The 21,341-nt window shown below is 37.1% G+C and overlaps 2 protein-coding genes across 2 annotated transcripts; both read left to right on the top strand.

The window, feature by feature from the left end:
* Positions 1–3,599: 3,599 nt before the first annotated feature.
* On the top strand, positions 3,600–4,841 carry LOC115980125. The gene is made up of 3 exons (XM_031102408.1): positions 3,600–3,860; positions 4,610–4,734; positions 4,783–4,841. The coding sequence occupies exons 1-3, from the start codon at positions 3,673–3,675 to the stop codon at positions 4,839–4,841; spliced, it is 372 nt and encodes a 123-aa protein (XP_030958268.1). The 5' UTR covers positions 3,600–3,672.
* A 10,293-nt stretch (positions 4,842–15,134) lies between these two features.
* LOC115981639 (myosin-6-like) lies at positions 15,135–17,341 on the top strand. The gene has a single exon (XM_031103921.1). It carries the CDS (start codon positions 15,261–15,263, stop codon positions 17,082–17,084), a length of 1,824 nt encoding a protein of 607 aa, XP_030959781.1. The 5' UTR covers positions 15,135–15,260; the 3' UTR covers positions 17,085–17,341.
* Positions 17,342–21,341: the final 4,000 nt, after the last annotated feature.

The raw sequence follows: 21,341 nt of genomic DNA, 5'->3' as shown, positions 1-21,341 counted from the left end.
TTTTCTAAACCAATATCTTTAAAGAATATGATATCCACTATTCTTAACTTTCTTCTTACTATCAGCTCAAGGGAAAAGACAAAACTAAAAGTAGCCTCATCTTGCCTTGTAGTTTCAAACCAAGGAAAGCTATGCCCAAAGATTGAAAAGTGAGTTTGGTTCAATTTTTTGTAATTATATTTTTTTTTAAAGTGACGTTTTTAAAAAGTATATTATGAAATTGGACTTTTTTTCCCCCCTAAAAGCATAATATTTGGTAAAAACTGTTAAAAAGTGTTTTTTGAAAAAGTTGATTGTTTGACTAATGCTTCTCAAAATTGTGATATTTTTTAAGGGTAAAATTGGATTTTTGAGAAAAAGTTGAGGGTGAATTAAGGAAAAGGCAAAACTTTTCCAACAGTAATGTTTTAAACCATTCAAAGCAACTTTCGTGTTTTACAATTGCAGCTCCATAGGTGCCGCACGATCCTAAAATTTTACCAAACATATAAAACTCACGTTTTCAGACTGATAACGTGCTTTTTGGAGTTTGGACCCAAGAAGCTGAACCAAACCTGCACTAAAAAATACTTGAAGCTTGCTCCTTTTCTCATTTACATGTGCCTTTTCAAAAGGAGAAAAACCGTTGCAAGATCACATATTCATGACCCATGCACATTCAAGAGGGGGAAGCATGAGCGGCGCCATGTATAGTTCAGGGGGTTCATCATTTACAAGTGCCTTTTCAAAAGGAGAAAAACCATTTCAAGATCACATATTCATGACCCATGCACATTCAAGAGGGGGAAGCATGGGCGGTGCCATGTATAGTTCAGGGGGTTCAAATGAACCCCCTGAGCTAGCAATTTTTATTTATTTTTTATTTTTTTATATATAATATATTTTGTTTTTTTTATTTAACCCCAACCCTCCTAAATAAAAATTTGGTCACTTAAAAGGCCTAACAACAAAGAAGTTTATTTAACCCCCCCTGATTGTTAATTTTTTTTAAACCCACTTGAAATAAGTTTAATTATGATCATCTTAACAATATTTTGATCTTTTTAAAGATAAAAAAAGGCCTAACAACAGTTCAATTTTATCTAAAATCTGGGAGAAATAGTAAGCCCAACAACAAAGAAAAGTTTTTTTCATCTAAAATTATTTTAAAAAGCCCATTTAGATCATAATAAATTTGAAATAAACTAATGAAAAATTCATAGTTTACATTGTACTATCATTGTAATATCTACATTGTTTCTAAACAAATGTGTACTGTGGGGCCCAATGATTCGTGGGCCATGTTAGCTATGCTCGAAAGAGAGCGGCTGGTACTGATAATGGGTGATCCCAGCTCAGTCGCGCCAAAGGCCTGACGCGACGAGCCCCTGCTTCGGATTTTGGCTGAAAGGAGGGTGAGAAATATCTTAAGCCTCTGCCATCCCCGCCCCGACCGAGCCATCTTTAGCTTCATAAGAATATGGAATTTTTGAGAAGGGAATGGCTCCTTCATTACTTGCGCCTATTTTGAACGAATTACAAATCAAAGTATAACCAGCGGGTAAAAGTAGACTATGGAGGAGTCTAAGGGTTTCAGATTTCAGGGGGATTAAAAGGATTCATGTACAGGAGAAATAACCTCTTGTTGTTTCTTTTTATATGAGGGGCGAAACGAAAGGTATTTAATATGTCCAGGTCTCCAAGAAAATCTGTAAACGAGAATATGCCCGCTCCACTTCCCCACACCATCAATAACCATTAAATTCGAATGGTCTCGTAAAGGGAAACTATTAAAGGCACGTTTTGGATAGCCAAACGGCATGAACGCGTTGTGAATGAATTCAGAGGAATGTCTCGTAGACCGGTACGTTTCCTGGGCATATGAGGAGACGCCAACATTAATAAAAGGCTGAGTTAAATGAGCTATGGTAAGGGCTAGGTATTACCAAAATCCTCCTCTCCAACCAAGAGGTTGGACAGCAGGGTTTTGAGGGGCTATTGTGGGGCCCAATGATTCGTGGGCCAGGCCCATTTACTCGTTGGGATCCAAAGGCCCAAGCCGAGGAAAGTGATGGCCTGGGCTCGGCAATACAAGTACGAAATAGCCTTGGGATACAGCCGAGGACGATTCAGTCCTCGGCATGTCCGAGATCTCACAAGAAGAAAGAGCAAAAATGGTATAGAAACAACTTGGGAAAAAATCTAAAATATTTGTGCCAATAGAAAAGGGTATGCTGGAAGGTGTAACGACCAGGGAAAGCTGCCCTTACTGCCATTCAATACTCTGCACCTGACAGAGCCGTACACTCCAAATTTTTCAAACACCCCCAACCACTCCGGGTATGGGTTGATGGGACAAGTATCAGTCTCGGAATGTCGATCCTACACGTGGACGAAGGATAAAAAAACACGGGCTAGTATAAAATGAAAAGTAAGTAATTCATAGTGGGGGCTGGGAAAAATGGCCAAAAACTAGAGCCTCCTAGCCCGCCTCCAGGAGAAAGACTCCTAAGGCGAAGACGACTTAACCCATCACTGTTACGGTTCACGACTTAACCATGTATGGATATCACGTAAAACCCACCGTTTGGCGACCAAGGCCTAGCCTTTCAAACCCACGCTTTACAAATGATACTGTTTGGGCCTTTTTACGTGCGAACCCATCACTCTTACGGTTCGTTACGAATCGTGTCCTTACAATATTCATTTTATATCTTACACACTTGCAAAATTTCTAGAAAATTAAAAATCAATAGCTATCTCATCAATAAATTGCTTAAATTATAAGTTTTTGTACTTTCAAATTATTCATAAAATATAGACTTATAGATCATATAGTAAATAATATCCAATTGATACAAAACTTGACATGTGTATTAAAAACGCAAAGAACATATAATTTAACGGTTAGATTTTCAAAATATATAATAATATTTATTTTATTAGGTAAGGTTGTATCCTTAAACTACAAACAATTTTGTAGCTAAATTTTGTCCTAAATCAAATTCCCTTATATCACCTCCTATAAAATGGGATCCAGGTCCAGCAATTTGGAACAAAAATCCATCTATCAAGCCAACTTCCAAAATATTCAAAAAGATACTTCCCAAAAAAAAAACCACACTCACATTTGTAAGGTCCACTTCCATGTTAAGGACATGCTACAAACAATTGTTATGTAAAATAATAATCCAAACCAAAAGAGAGAGCTAGGAAATTTAACTGAACTCGGCAAAAATGGCCCATTACCATCAATTTTGGAAATAATTTGCCCAAAAACACTGTTTCTGAACTATATAGCAGAGTACCACTTTTTCGTGTACTCGAGCTTGGTAAGCTCGAGTACCATGTTTTTTAAGTCCACCCTGGCCTGCTGACATGTGAGGTACACAGCCCTAAAAACACACTATTATCTCTCACTTCTCACTCTCACTTCTCACTCTCACCTACCCAGAACACACTCTCACTCTCACTTACACCTAAACATACAAACCCCAAACCCTAACACCATCGACGTTAGAAGACTTTCGTCAACGGCGACCTCTCAGCTCTCTCACTGTCTTAAGAGACTGAAACGACGTCGTTGTGATCTGTTTCGCGTATCGATGATGCTCGGGGGAGTGGAATCGTGGTCTCCGTCGCCGTCGCCTTTAAGGGAGAGGGGAAGGGAAAGCGGTGGTTGTTGGAGGAGCGATGGTAATGGACTTTCCGTTGGATGACAGTGGTGCGACGGCGTTTTCGTCCTCCTCTTCTTCTTCGCCCTTTCTCCACCCAAATTGCCTCGCAGGCTTCGCCGGAGACTCTCGGAGTCTAAGTCCCCGCAGAACTGTACTGTCGAAGATATCGAAGCGAAGCTCCGCCACGCCGATCTTCGCCGCCAGGTCTCTCTCTCTCTCTTTTTGGTGTGGTTCTTGGTTTGTGAAATTACTTGGAACTTAACTGAGCCAATTAATTCTTCAGGTGGTTAAAGATTCTTGTTTTAAACGTGCTGATTAGTTAATTAAACATTTTGAAGACTTATCAATCTGAATTTCATTTACAGAAAATCTTCAGAGATCACCAAACGGTGTGATCGTTTCATAAAAGTTGGTATAGTCTGTAATTTTCTCAGGAGCCAGATCAAAATTTTGATTTTTTTTTTTATCTTGGTAACCAAACATGGTAATAGGATTTGGATATAAGCTTCCTGAATCTCAAAGAATCATGGGTTATGTTATTTATTTATAAATAAAATTTTTTTGGGAGGTTAAAAGTTAAAAGCTTTGTATTGAAGGTTTTTTTTTTTGGGGGGGGGGGGTTGTTAGGTAAAGTTGGGTGCTTCTTCTGTTTGAGTTTTTTTCTGTTTTGCACTTTCTGGTCTTTCCTTTTCACGTCTGGTGGGCGTCTCTTTGTTCCATTTTCAAAATATTTTGCTTTTTAACATTCTTTCCTTAAAAAAAAAAATGATTACTTGTTGAATTGAATTTAAATTATCCCTTACTTTTTCAATAAGAAATTTAGTTTTGTACCCATTTTTTAAAATAGTTTTTTGTAGTCATGAATCCTACATTGGTTTTTTTTAATTGTTCTTAGTCCCTCTGAATAGTGAATCTTACATGAGCTTTATTCTGTCATGTTGTTTTGGGTGCAGCAATGCGATGGGAAATTGTCAAACAAGGCTCGAGCAAAGCCCAGAAGCCCATCACGGTCCTCATCTAATGAGGAAGATCTTGGTTAGCGCCTTGAAGCGAAGCTCCAAGCTGCTGAGCAGAAGAGGTAATATTTTTGTATTGCATAACTTATTTTTCAGCCTTTTGAAAATAGGGTTGTTTGAGAAAGCTTCACCTAGGAAAAAATTGAAGTTAAAAAAAGCTGTGCTCTGAAAAAGTGCAGTTAGAAAATGCATGTTTGCATTACCAAACATGCATTTTGAGATCTTTGACTTTGACCAAAATGTCAAAATTTTCAAAATGGACCTATCCTACTCAGTTTTTCGAGTAGAAAAATTAATTGTGGTAGCGTACCTGTGCATTAGGCTTAATGTTAATATCTCGTTGACATGGATTCTGGGGACTTATTTCGTTAAGAAAATAATATAGTCTAGATTTTCCTTGTGACCTATAGTATTCGGTGCTGGATGGCTATAAAAAGCTCAAGTTTTTTTCACAACAAGAACTCAAGCAAACCCTCACTCTTCTACCCCAAACCTTGTGATAGAAGACTTTTATAGCTTTAAATTGCACTAATAATGTAAACTTACGTTATAGACAAACAAATCCACATTATTAAACCCCCAGCATTCATTGTAAATGAAAAGAGATACTACTACAAATCTATCATTTAACAAAATGGCGATTTCCACTAAAAAAAGACAGAAAGAAGGGGGGCATTGTTAGTACGGACCAAATTAAGATAAGATGGACCACATAATTGTCTTTGGGGTGACACAAGAATTGTGTTTCCTGCATGTGCTTCATGATTCTCTTAATGTATAAATTCAGTTTAGGATTCTATTATTGAAAAGGAGATCATTACTAGAATAAGTCCACCTCACAGCAAAAAAAAGGTTAGTCCATAATTAAGGTTGTGGGGTGTGTATTCTTTGGGAAAAAGAAAAAGGTTTTGAGGGTGCGCATCCCCTGCCCATCTCACCCTAAAATCCATATTTTTCATGTTTCTTGTCTTGTTTGTCCTCATATGTCCAAGCTGACCACATGCCCCACAAACAAAACTCTCTCTTGCAGATTTCTTGTCCTTAAAAACCTTGACTTTATCTCCCGATATTTTGATTTTCTTACTGACTAGACCAACACTTGTGATATCATTCTTTTTCGTTAAAGCTTTCACCTAAAGCTTTCCATACGTGCCTTTTTTCACAATAACATTTTCTACCTCCTTCATGTCTTTATTAAATATCTCTTTGGAAGAATAGGACCCATCAGGTTGGGCAATACTGACAATTTGCTTGATCCGATTTGTGTTCTCAAAACCAAAACTTGGTTGCAAGCCCAAAGCCAGCCCTGTTTCCTCCCTCACAACTTTAGTCTTTTTCTTCTTCCTCCTCTCAGCCTCATCATCTTCCATCAATATACTTGCATAATTCGGCAGCTTCAACGGCTTCATCTTTATTTTCCTCTTCTGCCTGAGCTATGGATGGGCGCCTTCTCATTTTGAGCCCCTTAACACCATCTGCTTTGTCATGCTTTGACTCATAGTTACCTACTTCTTCCTCACATTCCTCTGCATCAAGAAGATTCTCTAAATCCCCAGCAAATGAATCAAGATCACTATTTCCTTCAGAGTCACTCTCATTTTCACGATCTAAGGCAGAAAGACTCTGAACTTGTCGTTCCCAAATCTCCTGACACTTCTCCCTTGTCTGCTGTTGCAGTTGAAGAAATGACATCTGCTGGCCACGCGCATACTTGCTGATAGTTGTGGGATCAATCTGTATCCCCGATGCAGCTTGCTCACTTGAAAGTTTGCGTATCATAGCAATACGGTGTCACCTAGTCAGTTTCGCAATCTCCTCCTCACAAACATCCAACTTCAGAAGAACCTCCCGTGCTTTGCAGTATTTGATAATTCAACTATTCTTTTAGTCTTCCGGAACTCAAAACTAGGACTTCCATCCTGACTGACCTGGTCCAGGTCAATAATTTCTTTGGGCCGTTTGATTATGATTTAAGATCTGAGGCTGTTCTCTATCTGTTTCTGTAGGTGGATAAGACTGTTTTCTTTTCTTGCATGAGGGTCAGTGATAATGGGAATGGGTTAGAATTCATTGAATTTGTGGTTCCCACTAAGTTTTTTATTTGGGTTTTAGTTTTTGGTGAATAATGTGTTGTGAAGAACTTAACTAGTTTGATTGTGTGGGTGCTGTGACTTGTGAGGTTGTGTTGGTGATTTTGGAACTTAGTGTAGGTAAGTTTAATTGAAGTTTCTCCTTTCTAAGGTGAGAAGATATTCACAGAGGGAGAGAGAAATAGATCATAGAGAAAGGGGATTTGGTTCCATTTTTGGTATTTTCAACTAACACACTATAGGTAAATGCTCTCTCTCTCTAATATTTCCACTTTGAAGTTTCACTGATCATAATTTGGTTCCATTTTTGCCTAATCCCTTGTCATTCTCTCTATTTTTTAACTACGGGAAAAAATGGACTGATGATATAGACCTATACAACTGAGAGAGAGTCTGAGTCTGTAAGGTAGAGATTGAAATCTGTGGGTTGCCTCCACTGTCAGCATGGACTGATGGTTCTTTTGTTTTTTATTTTTTATTTTTTATTTTTTGATATTTGGGTTATATTGGGTTTTGCCTAAAGAAATTGGATTAGAATTGTTTTTGTTTTTGTCTATTTGGGTTGCATTCGTTTTGGGTATCTGTTTAAAATCAACATGCATGCCTTTTTATTTATGTTTTTATTTTTTTTATTTTTTTTATTGGTATTTATTTCATTCCTTCTTCCTATGTTCTTGTTTCTAATGTTCTCTTTGTTCGTTTTTGTCAAGTTATTTGAATGCTTTTTATTAAAAAAATTAAAATCAAATTGGTTTCATTTTCAGGTACTACTCCATGTCTTGTACAACTAATGGGATTCTTCTTCGTTCCAGAGTCTCCTAGATGGCTGGTGGGTCCAAATATCTTGATGGGAATGTAATTTATATGTTGTTTTAAGTTTGTGACTAAAAAGAAGACGATTTAGAAGTATTAGTGAAGAAGAGAAAGATCAATTTTTATGACATGTAACAATATTCTTTCATTATTTCATGACTATATATATGTGTCTGAATTGGACTTTATTGTAGATGTGGGATTTATATTATTGGACTTTATTGTAGATGTGGGATTTATATTATGGGTTTTCACTTAGAAGTATATCACTATGTTGGTATTGGCTAGCACCTGCAGCCCAAAAGTAGTTCTGAAAAAAATAGGACTGGGTACCAATGTTGACAATTTTGCAAAATGGTCAACATTGGTTACCCAGCCCTATTTTTGAAAATTGACAGGTTGGTACCCGAGCTTGGTGAACTCGGGTACCTTGTGAAGTACCCGAGTCTACCAAGCTCGGGTACCAACCTGCAATGAACAAAGACTGGGTACAATGTTGACAATTTTGAAAATTGACAGGTTGGTACCCGAGCTTGGTGAACTCGGGTACCTTGTGAAGTACCCGAGTCTACCAAGCTCGGGTACCAACCTGTCAATTTTCAAAATTGTCAACATTGTACCCAGTGTCTTTTGTTCATTTGCAGGTTGGTACCCGAGCTTGGTAGACTCGGGTACTTCACAAGGTACCCGAGTTCACCAAGCTCGGGTACCAACCTGTCATTTTTCAAAAATAGGGCTGGGTAACCAATGTTGACCATTTTGCAAAATTGGCAGGTTGGTACCCGAGTTCATCAAGCTCGGGTACCAACCTGCCTCTTTCCTGAACTTACTTTGGGACAACTGAAAATAACTAGGCAGATTAGTACCCGAGTTCACGAAGCTCGGGTACGAATCTGCCTACTCCGGAATTACCCAAATTTCAGAACAGATAAAAAATGACTGTCAGATTAGTACCCGAGTCCACCAAGCTCAGTACATGGGTAATTCTCTTTTTTTTTTGTGAATTGGCGAGAATTAATTAGAATGGTTTCGTATCTTCTTTCAGTTTTTCTTTTTGTGTCTTTCAGTATTTATCCGTCATGTGATGATTTACTTTAAAGTTGTAAATCATGAATCAGACCAATAGGAAAGCATTGAAAAGCTTTAGCTGCCCTGATTATCATCAAGAATGTGACCGAAATTATTATCATCATCAAAGCCTAATTCAAGAAGCGATAGAAATGGACAAAAATATCAAATAGAAATCTACCATTGATCAGTCTTGGAGAGCAATCATATTATTGCTTGTATCAAACTTGAGATCCTGGCTTAGTTTGACATTACGCAACATGTACAGCAACATAAAATCATGTCTTTGGTAGTACTAAAAAGGGTATAAAACTAAGCACCCATAAAAGCATTTCAAGCCTTTCAAGATGAGAGTAGTTTGATAACAAAAAGGAGATCAAAGGCAAGGCCCACTAATAATGATAGCCATGCCATAAAAGGAAACTATAACAATATTAGTAGTTAGATGAGCAGTTGGCAGCACTTCCAACTCCTGGCATGCCGACATTTTCCCTCTTCGACTCTTCATCCACGGTGAAAGTTACACCACACACTTGACCAGAAATTTCCACCCTTGGCACAGGCTTCACCTCATTAAGGGGGTGTTCATAACTCCTGAAGCCTCCAGACGATGTGAAGAAGCATCCTTTGGAAAACAACAATACTTTGAAAAATCAGCAACGTAGTAGTCATGCTCATGATGTAATATCAAACAAATAGACTATAGTATTAGTATCTGGAAGTTCATTCTAATAATTACACAAAATCAAAACAAGTCCTACTTTTTTCAACTTTTTTTAACAATGTCGTAGATAAATGACAGCACTTGATAAATGGGAAAATGAGTTGATTAGAATACCATCAATTGTTGAAATATTTTGCAAAAATAGGGACTTCAGCATGCTGAATTTGAATACTTATCACTTCATTCACATCATATCCTATTTTTTGTTTCAATCCAATGGATGATACGATTGAAAAACACTTGTAAGAAATGGGCATTAGCATTTTACACATAATGATCCAACACATACAAAATCAACACTAGAAATAATGCAGTCATCAACACCAAGCATAAGAAGAGAAAGTCTTAGTCCCAAAACTTTGGAATTGGAATGAACCACATGTACACAAGCAACGATGATATTTTAACGATATATGTCATAGTTAGTCCTTCAAATTTTTTCCAATCTTTCTTAAGTTATAAAAATACATAATTGAATGGCATATAGCATGCATTTTGTTTCAAGTTGCATTTAGAAGAATGCCACGGTTTAAAATTAGCATACCTAATCTGCGACACCACCACTTGTCGGTACCTCATTCCGCTTAGGACATGTTCTTCGGTTATGCCCCTCTTGGTCACACAACCCGCATTGCACCTTCCTCCCCCCCTCCTTCCACGGTGTGGTTCTCGGCCGTCTCCCACCCTCGTCCATCTCATTCCTGATTCGTGTTGAGACAGGGCGGCCTTTCTCTCGAATCAATTGGGGGTTAGGGAGGACCCTTCGAGTTTTTTCCATCTATTTGTTTTGCATTTATCAGTAATATTTTGACTTTCATTCCATTCTAACCAGAATATTCCGTTCTGGTACATAAATAGGTACACTATATACCTAATATTTTTGTCTTTGTCAAAAGTCAGAAGCCTAAATTGGCCATTTGGACAAAATTTTGGCATGAAATGAGATCTAACTTTGTGGATTAGAGTTTGAGGTTTGGAAACACCTCATTTAAGAGGACCCTTGTTGTAATGCAAGTAACAATGAAAGACAAAGACTAGAATGACTACAATTTCTAAGAAACTAAGTACCGATATCTAAGTTATTTCCAATGCAATGGATTTGAAGTAATCTAATTCGAAATAAATTGGCTTGAAGTGAAATATAAGTAAACAAACTAATTCAATTCAAAGTAAACTACATAAACCATATACTAGTCATCATTCTAAAACCAAACTAATTGAAAGCAAGCACAGCAACTAGATACAAGAAACTAACTTAATTAAACTTGATCACAAAGTTCACAGAAAGCACTTACAAACATAAATTCTTCACTACTCCTAAGAACTACAATATCTCCTACAAAACTAAGTACAAATGATCTCAACAAATTTTTTAGTGTATTCGCGGTGTTATTTTCTGTAGAATATGCCTCTATTAATACTTAAGATTTCAGCGGTTATTATCATTTATCAATTTATGCCTTCCATGTGTTTCCTTGCTAATTGTTAATGACACTTTCCAAATTTTCAACTATTCTCAGTAAACTTCTTACAACTTCTTTGAGGCAATTATTCCAAAGTTAACTGCATCAATGCCATGTGTCGCTTTTACAGATGTGTGTTTCAAAAATTGCTCAAGGCCCTTAACTACGTTGAGGGAATTGCTCCACCCTGCCCTCAACTATTCGAGTATTACTATGCCTAGCATTAGTCCTAGTTTTCAATTATTTTTACTGGGGGCACCACATCACCTACACCTTTTCAGTTGTACGTTTCTTACTGTGCCTCTATTTCATCCCACTTCAGAATTATTTTAACCCCAACAGAAACCATTACAAACAACATTTAACTCCATGGCAATTGTCATTTAAGCCCAAGAAGAGAAACACGTGAAATGAACAATTGTCAGTCTCTCACCTAACTGCCAAGGGCCTCAAGTACAAATAGAGGACTCGTTTTCAAGAAAAAGAAACCTAACAAACTTGCTTATACATAATGCAATGATCATTCTCTTTCTTAAGAGTCTTGAAAGCTGATTATAGAGATGTTTTGATGGGATTCAAGGCTGCTAAGATGGGTTTCTTCAACACTTGACTGGTGGCATTGATGGAGGTTGGTGGCAATAATTGTGGATGGATGGGTATGGATTCAATGGGTATAGAGAGAAAATTTAAATAAATAAAAATACAAACCAAAAAAATAGTAATTTACTAGGAAAATAAAAATATAATATAATTTTTATGTGCTCAAAACAGCATAGTTTACAGGATGTGGTTTAATACTGTACATCAAAACTACATTGTTTTCAGCTTAGTAGGAATTTAACAACGGCCCCAACAACGGGTATTGACAAAGGGACGCATATCAAAGCGTATTATACTTTTCGGATCCAAAATCTAAATGTTTAAACTTTAAGCTTTAGAGACAAAACAAAATGACCACGTACTTTAAGAAACAAAGTGCAATTTAATCAAATATAAACATTCCTCATCTCTCTATAACATTTGAGACAAGTAAAGAATATTTCCATTCCTTCCATCGCATATAATCAGCCCTACCAGGAAATTAGAATGGGGCAGAACCATGTCAAATTTTGTTAATTTGCAACAAACTCCTAAAGTATTATTCTCACTGTTTCGGTATCACTCATAGCTTTTTATGAGACAGCATGAACAAAACATTTATGTTATATAGGGACGAACTGCTCTAATATATGTCAAATAAAAATTTTATATTTTATAGAATCTTATACTAACAATTGAATTACTTTTCAACACCATTCTCTAGGTTAGAGAGTTTCCAAATATGAATTGAACAACTCTTCTTGTTTGAGCTTACTGAGTTGCTAATCCAGAGTTCAGCATTTCAGCTCCAGTACATGTTTATGACTTAAGAGACAAATATGGCCCTAACTCACAAATCACAATTCACGTGTCTGCTTCCAAAAAAAAAAGCGTTATCTTACATCATTAGCATCTTGGACTTCATGTTGAATCTTAGTAAAACTAGGGTCAAAGCTTGGATCCAATGCACTAGAGCACTGGACCCAATCCCAGTCTGTAAAACTATATGCATTTTTAAATTTAAACACTACTAAAATCAAGTGAAAATTAACACAAATCACACATAGGTCACTTCCTAGTTAAGGTTTACCCTCAATATAAGTTGGCTTATTGACACATGTATCATAAGCCTCTTCTTGTCAGTGTAGAGTAAATGTTCAATTTGTATAAGCTATAATGGAAAGATAATTTTGAAACCAAAAATCTACGATTAAGTATACCCAATGCTCCAATCTGGCTCCAGAGAATGGTTCTGTAACTACAAAATAACATTTACAGCATCTCCTCTACAAATACCCACAAAGACCCACATATACCCACAAATACCCACAAAGACCCACAAATACCCAATGCTGAAACAAATATTGAGATAAGGAGACATACCTGGTGAATCCAAACTGAAGATGCAGACCGACAGTGACAGTGCGAGCGAGCGCGAGACTGAGAGGGAGACCGCGAGCGAGACCGGCGAGACTGAGAAGGAGACCGCGAGCGAGACCGGCGAGACTGAGAGGGAGACCGCGAGCGAGACCGAGAGCAAGAACAAGAACGAGACTCAGAATGAGAGCGTGAGGAAGATGATAGCGTGATTGAGAGGGAGATTGAAAAAGTGATGGCGAGATTGAGAGGGAGTTTGAGAAAGTGATATCTGAGATTGAGAGGGAGTTTGAGAAAGTGTAAGTGTGGGTAGCACTCTAACAAATGGTTTGGTTTGTGGGTAACAGGGGGACAACGGGCTTTTCTGGTACTCGAGCTTCCTGAGCTCGGGTACCAAGCTATTTTTTTAATTCCTTATTTCCATGTCACGGTGCCAGGTGGATTAAAAAAACATAGTACTCGAGCTCACCAAGCTCGAGTACCCGAAAAAGTGGTACATTGCTATATAGTTCGGAAACAGTGTTTCTGAGCAAATTAGTTTCAAAATTGATGGTAATGGGCTATTTTTGCCACTGAACTCAATACTTATACTGTACTATCCCTTTTGGGAGAGCCCACCAAGTTTTTATTTTTGGCCAAAATTTTTTAACTTTTTGCTTTTTGGTTTTTGTTTCAATTTTTTAAAAAAAAATTAACATAGTTATTTTTTTGAAAAAAAATTAACTATTAATTTTTTATCACTCGTATAATATAAAGGAAAAGTTAATTAATACCCATTTATGGTATTCCTGAAATATTCAATAATTTTCCTTTGTAGAGCATTAGCATTGGAAAATTCCAATGCTATTCTATTTTACCATTCTAAAACACCACTTTATCAATATACCATACCATTTTACAATTTCTCCACATCCCAAAACTCTATTTTTATTAAAATATTATTTTTTAACCCATTCTTTATTATTTCTTCCCAACCGTTCAGCTCATTTTCCTGGGTCAACAGCCATTTTTATTCCTCTCTCCCAGCACCGGTTCAACACACAACACACACCCATTATACAACGATTAACCTATCCAAACCCATCACCACACCCACACACACACAAACACAAACATCAAACCAGCAACAAAGCCACGCACAAACACAACCCAGCAACAAAGCCAAGCCACACACACAAACACAAACCCATTCAAAAACCGGGCCACCGATCAAAAACTCAGGCCAGGCCACCGATCCACGCCGCCGATCAACCAATCCACACCGCTGATTTGAAACCCAGGCCACTGATCAAAAACCGGAGCAAACCCATTCAAAAAACATCATCACCGGAGCCACCGGAGCAAACCCATTCAAAAAAATCATCACCGAAGCAAACCCATTCAAACCCATTCAAATAAAATCATTACCGGAGCAAACCCATTCAAACCTATTCAAAAAAACATCATCACCGGAGCCACCGGAGCAAACCCATCCAATAAAATCATCACCGAAGCCATCGGAGCAAATCCATTCAAAAAAAATGAGAGAGATGAGACAGCAGAGACGAGAGAGAAGATGGAGAGCAGAGACGAGAGAGCAAACCCATTCAAAAAAAACATCACTGGAGCCACGGACCAAATCCATTCAAAAAAATGAGAGCGATGAGAGAGCAGATTGAGAGCAAAAACGAGAGAGAAGACGGAGAGCAGAGACGAGAGAGAGAGAAGGGCACAGACAAAATGAGAGAGATGAGAGACAGAGGAAAGAGAGTAGAGATAAAATATTATTTTTTTTTATACAATACTGCTACAGTGCAATTCTATCTTTAGAATTGCACTGTAGCAAGTATTGCAAAAATTTTACAATACTTACCTTTGCCATTTCTTGATGTAGATGATTTTAAAGTTACAAATGCTAAATTTCCCTTAGATATAGCATTAGCATTTTCCAATGCTAATGCTCTAATAGACTATTTAAAAAAAAAAAATAATACCACTCTCATAAAAAGTATAAAAAATAAAAACTATTGCTTTTAATAGTTTTTTTTAATAAAAATTAAAAAAAAAATTATTTCTTAAGGCAATGGTACATTAACTTATTCCAGTAGATACCCAGTAAAAATTAAAAAGCACTCCATCTGCTACTCTACAAAGAGCCACACAAATCAAATTGCCCCACAACAAGCCCAACCAACCAACCTTTCAAAAAAATAAGTAAAAAAAGCCCAACCAACAAAATCGCCCACCCTTTTCAGTTTCCAAAGACCTCTTAAAATTCCAAAAAATAGTCACACTGTGGGCCCCAAAAATTTGAATTCTCAAAAAAAGGTTCTCCACTCCCCACTACACCACTCTCTTCCTCTAAAAACACACACATCACTGTCTCTAATAATCCACATATATATTTACATCTCAGGTCTCCACCATATAAGCCCTAGCAAAACCCTAATCCTCAAATCTTCAATCCCATTTTCCTTTCACCACAGCCTCAGAAAATGGCCAAAAAGAAAGTGACCCATCAACCCAAAGACTCCCAAGAAGAAGCCCCACCTAATCAAAACCAAATCCAAAGCCAAAATCAATCCCAACCCAAACCCAAGGATGACTCCACTACTGAAAAGGTGCAGAGCTTGAAGTCACTCAACTCTCTGCTCCTCAAAGAAACCTTTGAGCGCAGACAGCAGGTTGAGTCCTTGGAGCAGGCCAAGGAGGCTTTGGAATCCGAGTTAACTCGGTCTGTAATGGATAAGAATGTGCTTGAGGCTGAGTTGACTCAGGCCAGTGATGAGAGTATTGGGTTGGAGTTGGAGAAGGTTGTGGTTTGTGCTTTTTGGGAGACCCAGATGGGTGAAATGGGTGTTGGGTTTGATGGGTTGGTGAGAGAGAAGGCTGAGGTTGAGAAATTGAAGTGTGAGAGAGAGGCTGAGATTGGGTTTTTGAAGAAAGAGGTCAATGAGGTCAGGGCTAGTCTTGAAAATGAGAGAGATAAGTTGAGCCGAGTGTGCCGAGAGAGGGATTTGCTTAAGACTGAGATTGATGGTCTGGTTGAGGAGAGAAATGGGTTGAGAGGAAAAGTGGTTGAGAAGGAGAAAAAAGAGAGGAAGATTGAGGAAGAGGTTGGGAAACTGAAAGGAAAATGTGAAGGACTAATGGTGGAGAAGGCGGAGATAGAAAAGGCGGTTGAGGTGGTTAAGAGGGAGAAAGAATCAGTTCAGAGGAAATTGGAGGTGTCGGCGAGGTTGATTGAGGGATTGAGGAGGGAGATTGATGGTGTTGAGAGGGAAAAGGGTGAAGTTGAGAGGCAGAGAAGTGTGAAAGAAGTGAAGATTGGTGAATTGGAGAAGGAGGTTGGGGAATTGAATGAGTTCATAATGCAAATGCAGAGGGAGGAGGAAGTTTTGCGCGCTAAGGTTTTGGAGTTGGAGAAGAGGATTGAGGAGGCTAAGGATAAGGAAAAGGAGATGGTGATGGAGATTGATTTGTTGGTGGAAGAGAAGAGGGAGAAGCAACAAAATATTGAGAAGTTGAAAGATGAGAGGGATTCTATTCAGAGGGTTTTGGATAGCACTAGTAAGGTATCAGAGGATAGGCAGCAAAGGATTGGGGATTTGATTCGAGAGAAGAATGAGATTGAGGAAGTGAAGCTTAGCCGAGAGAGTGAGATTGTTGTGCTGAATATGGAGGCTGGTAAACTCAGGGATGTAATTTCTACATTACAGGAGTCTTGTAGAAATGAAGAAGAGAAAAACAAACAATTAGTGTCTGAAATTGGTCACTATAAGGATGCTTACAATCGAGTTGCGCTTGAGAGGGATCAGGTGCAAATGGGTTTAGATGAGGAGAAAAAGAAAGTGAAAAACATGGAGGTAGTGGTTTCACAGATGGAGCAGAGGATTGAAGGTACTGTGAAGGAAAAGGATTTGGTGCACAAGAGCCTTGTTGAGGCCCAACACGGAATCGATGAGTTAAAGGCTAAAATGGAATCAGCAAGCATTAATTCAGAGCGGGCATTGAGTATGGTGAAGAGCACTGCGGCATTGGTGTGTGATTCAAGAGATGATAGAGATGGTAAGGAAGAAGTGATTATCAATGGGCAGAAGCTAGAGGAAGAAATTGAGCCATATGCGGCAGAGTTGGATGCCATTACGAATGCTTTCAAAAACAAGGAGAAGATCGTGGAGGATACGAAGAAACAGGTTGAGTTTCTACAGAACTCTGTGGCAAATGCAAATAAGAGGAAGAGTTTCTGGACTGTAGTTTCTTCTGCAACTACAATTTTTGCTGCAGCATCTGTTGCTTATGTTGCAAGAGGACGCTGAATGCCAAACGGTTCAAGTTTTGGTCTTCTGTTATTGGGACAAGATGCTTTTGTATCTTGGATCAACTAATCAAGTCCAGTTGACGAGAAAACTTAATGTCATTTGGGTACTTTCAGACTACTTATGATAATAAAGTGTCTCTTAAAGCAGTAGAAATTACTATCTTGGCAAATCGTTTACTGCTTTTTCGATATATGAAACAACCTCTTATCAGTTTATATGTTACTTTCTTATAATGTTAGCATCTGCTCTCCATATTATGCTTTCTTTTGAGGTTATATTGTCTATTATTCTTCACTGCTCTCCTGCTCCTTGGCTGTGTGAGAAATATTAACAAGAAAACGGAAAAACGCATGCTAGAAATTTGGTCTGTTCAAATGTAATATGCCATTATATGCATGATTATAAAAGAGGAGGCTACATTATCTTAAGCTACTGGTCAGTTCTTTGAGTTGGATTATTCAAGTTTCAAATTTTTAATGTTACAATTGGTTAGATATCCTTCTTGATGCCTTTTTTTGGGTCAGTAAGTGGTGTTATTTACAATATACGTATGATGCAATTACTTTTATTGGTTAGCAATGAAAGTAAAGAGATTCTAGGTTAGGCATATAGAGAAATTGTCCTGGTATACAATTAGTTGGGATTGTTATAATACATATCCAATAAGAAAATCTAGGATTGTTATAATGAAACTTAAAATTTTGTTCTGTTAGGAGTGTTTTGTACCCTTGGTGCAGTTGTTGGTGTTGCGGTTGCTTTTGTTGCATGTGTCTGTGCTCTTGGAGCTTTCCATTAATAATAACTTTCTCATTCACCCAAAAAAAATTACTTAAAATTTGGTGAAAAATCTTCATCTTTTTATCTAGTGTTGATATATATGCTTTTATGGCTACAGCCATGCAAACTATGATGTGTGACACAAAACTATGGTATTTTAGAGAATACAGATGTCTCAGGTATCAGACAGCTTGCACTTCAGGTACACAATTGGTCGCGATTCTCTTGAATTCTTTCAATTATCTTTTCATACAGTCTATGTCTTGTCTGTGTTTTCTTTGTGGGGTTGGGGGGAAGAATAATGACAGACGTTGGAGGACCATGTTTTTTAGCACAAGAGTGTAACTGTTGTGCAGGAATAAAAAGGTGTTGATAATACGTTGCCATAAAGATGGATGCTGTCAAAATTGTTTTCACTGTTATATATATGTTAATGAATGCTGCAATATGGATTTTGTCTTATGATTTGATTGAACTGGAGGGGTGTATTTCTTGATTTACGGAAGATCAAAGATGGACTTTAGTCATATGGAATATAGTTGGAACCTCTAATTAAAGTTCTTTTTAGGTGGAAATCCAAATTACACCCTTTTTAACTTTTTGGTGGATTTTCATTTTAGCTCTTAAACTTTAACATTCAAGTTTGCATTCTATCCATTGCCATTTATAAAATTGATACTATTCACATAAGAGATACGATGTCGTTTTATTGGACTTAATAGCAATCTTTTAGATGGACAGATCAACCAATTTGATAGATATGTTCTTTGTAAGGACTAAATAGCAAAAATTAAACTTGGACGAAAATGACAATTCACTTAAACTTGCGGGTTTAATTTGGATTTTTAGCCTTCTTTTATTACAAAGGCTTATATTCTTTTTTCTTTTCTTTTTTTTCTCATCTGAGTTTGCTGCTGCTGATCTTGTACATATCTGCTTGTGTTGTTGTTAGTGCATTTCCAGTGGGTGTTATTTGGCAGGTTTAGAGCTTGACTGTTGTTTGATGTGTAAGAGAAAGAGGGTGAAGTTGTAAGCTTGCTAAGCTTGTGTAACTTATTAACTTACCAATAAACATAAAATAAATAATGAGAAGATGAAGGCAAAAGACTTGAGCTAATAAGTGGTAGATTATTGTGGTGGGAAAATTATAAAATGCTCCCGAAAGTACCATAAAAATGCGCATGTTGTGGGTTTCGGTTAGCTCACTGCTTACATAAAAAACTAATTAATATCTTATTCTGATGATAAATAGCACAATTATTAAGAGCGGACGTCAGAAGTTAAAACTCTATAATAATAAAAAAAATGTGTATCTTACATGAATAGTGGGTCTTCTTATAAATTTAATAAGTGAAATTCAAATATGCATATGCATTTATTGTGGTATTCATTTATTGTACTTTCAGTGTATTATATAGGATCTTGTTAATGAGTTTTTAAGGGCACAAGTTAATTCTATTCTTGGTTTTAATTTGGGCCTATTATTGAAGTTACTTTTTTGTTTACAAGTAATAGCTTGCTACATAACATAGGATTTATTGACTTACAAGAACAAATTCATTGTGTATTTTTTGGATATATATATAGAGTTTGACTTTATTTTTTGAAAATTGTATAAAAATATTATTTAATTAAGCATAATGCATCTTAACCATCGTTCTTAAGTCATTCGTTCCATTGTATAATTACCCATTGTAGCTGAGACACATAAGCAGAGCAGTTTGTGAACAATAAATTTTGGCAATACCATTATACCTCTATTACAGCATTTGTTGCTATTGTTGCAAACTGAGTAACTGGTTCAATCTCTTCTTTTTTTTCTTTTCTTTTAACTGGTTTCAGTCATCCCTTCTTTTCTTTTCTTTTAATGTGTAGGCAAGTTTTTAAATTGAACTAATCTACTTATGGATTAATGATGCTATTTTGTGCGTGTAATCTTGTCTAATCTGAAAAGATTTTGTCTTCTGATTGATGCTGAAATCATAATTATGTTTTCACTTTGGGAAATGCAGGCTGCATAAGTATTTTAACATATGGGGGGGAAATCCACAAGAATCCAATGGATCTTTTAGAGCAACCAGCAAAATCTTGTAAAATACAAAAAAAGGGTTCATTTTACACATTTTGATCAAAAAAATACTCACATCAATATGTGTAAAATTGTGCATAAATACACAAGTGCTACAGTAACTCTCCCCCCCCCCCTCTCTCTCTCTCTCTCTCTCTCTCTCTCTCTCTCTCTCTCCAACTGATAACCCCCACCACCAACCACACAGACCCAACACCACCACCCACATCATCGCAACTCAACACCACCAAATACCACCACTGCAACCTAGCACCGCCAACCACCACCACCACCACAACTTGGACACACCACAAAATCAACCAAAAATTAAACAAACCCACACAGTCACACCACAAAATCAATCAAAAATCAAACACATCCACACCCATGCACGGACACACCAACAGAGATAGAGATAGAAAGAGCATTTTTGTGAACTTGTGGCTGTGGGTCGACTGGAATGGTGCTTGTGATGCTTTGATTGTGGATCATTGATCGGTGATTGTGGATCGTGGATTTGAGAGGCGATTTCTTCATCGTCGTCGCTGCATGTGGATCGATGATGTGGATCGATACTGGCAGTGTAGATAGGTGCTTGTAGATGAAAATTATATGTTGTACTCGGCATATATGCCGGGCCTCTCACACATAGGCGGGCCCCACAATGTGTGGGATCCGCTAGTTTGTGAGTGACCCGGCATACACCATATACCTACTCGCTTGTGAGTCAACGGAGATCGGTGGTGTTTGTGGGTTTTGATGGTTGTGGTGCTTGTGATAGAGTGTTAATTTGACCATGAGAGAGAGAAGAAGAAAGAAGAAGGAGATTAAGAAAAAGAAACAGTAGAGATAAAAGAATATTAAAAAAATAATATAAAAATATTATTTATATAAAATATAGTTTATAATAAATGTACGTGGCCATTTTGTAAAAGTGATTTGGGTGTTTTTTCAACTTCTCTTTTAAAAAAGAAATATTTTTAATCTGGGATTTCCACCATCACATCTTGGTTATCTTGGAACAGACGTAATAGGCATATAGAGCATAGACTATAGACTATATGGTGCCAAGATTATAGCTTCTACTTTCTGCAATGACCATTAATGGTAAAAATATTCATTGCATAAAAAAGAAGAAGGAAAAAAAGGTCTGAATATGCATACAAATTGTCAAATTGTAGTACTGAGTTACTGACAGAGTACCGACAGCTATATAAAGATATCCCATCAAAAAAAAAAAAAAATATCCTATATAATTGTAAATTCATTGTTCTTCACCGACTAATTTTTAGATATGAATAACATGGTAAATAGTGTTCTCTTTTCGTATAATAATAGTGGAGTTTACTTATTAAATTTATAATAAAATTTATTATAAATGTAAAAAAATGTAACACCATTACATTATA

Source organism: Quercus lobata, chromosome 3 (assembly GCF_001633185.2).
Source record: "Quercus lobata isolate SW786 chromosome 3, ValleyOak3.0 Primary Assembly, whole genome shotgun sequence".
NCBI lineage: Eukaryota > Viridiplantae > Streptophyta > Magnoliopsida > Fagales > Fagaceae > Quercus > Quercus lobata.
This window is presented reverse-complemented; position numbering and strand designations above follow the sequence as displayed.

Bases quoted from the DNA above. Each gene is read 5' to 3' on its own strand.
- LOC115980125 (XM_031102408.1), top strand. From the start codon at position 3,673: ATGGTAATGGACTTTCCGTTGGATGACAGTGGTGCGACGGCGTTTTCG. The intron at 3,861-4,609 runs GTCTCTCTCTCT...TTTTGGGTGCAG, and splicing joins ACGCCGATCTTCGCCGCCAG to CAATGCGATGGGAAATTGTC. The intron at 4,735-4,782 runs GTAATATTTTTG...TTTTGAAAATAG, and splicing joins CAAGCTGCTGAGCAGAAGAG to GGTTGTTTGAGAAAGCTTCA.
- LOC115981639 (XM_031103921.1), top strand. From the start codon at position 15,261: ATGGCCAAAAAGAAAGTGACCCATCAACCCAAAGACTCCCAAGAAGAA.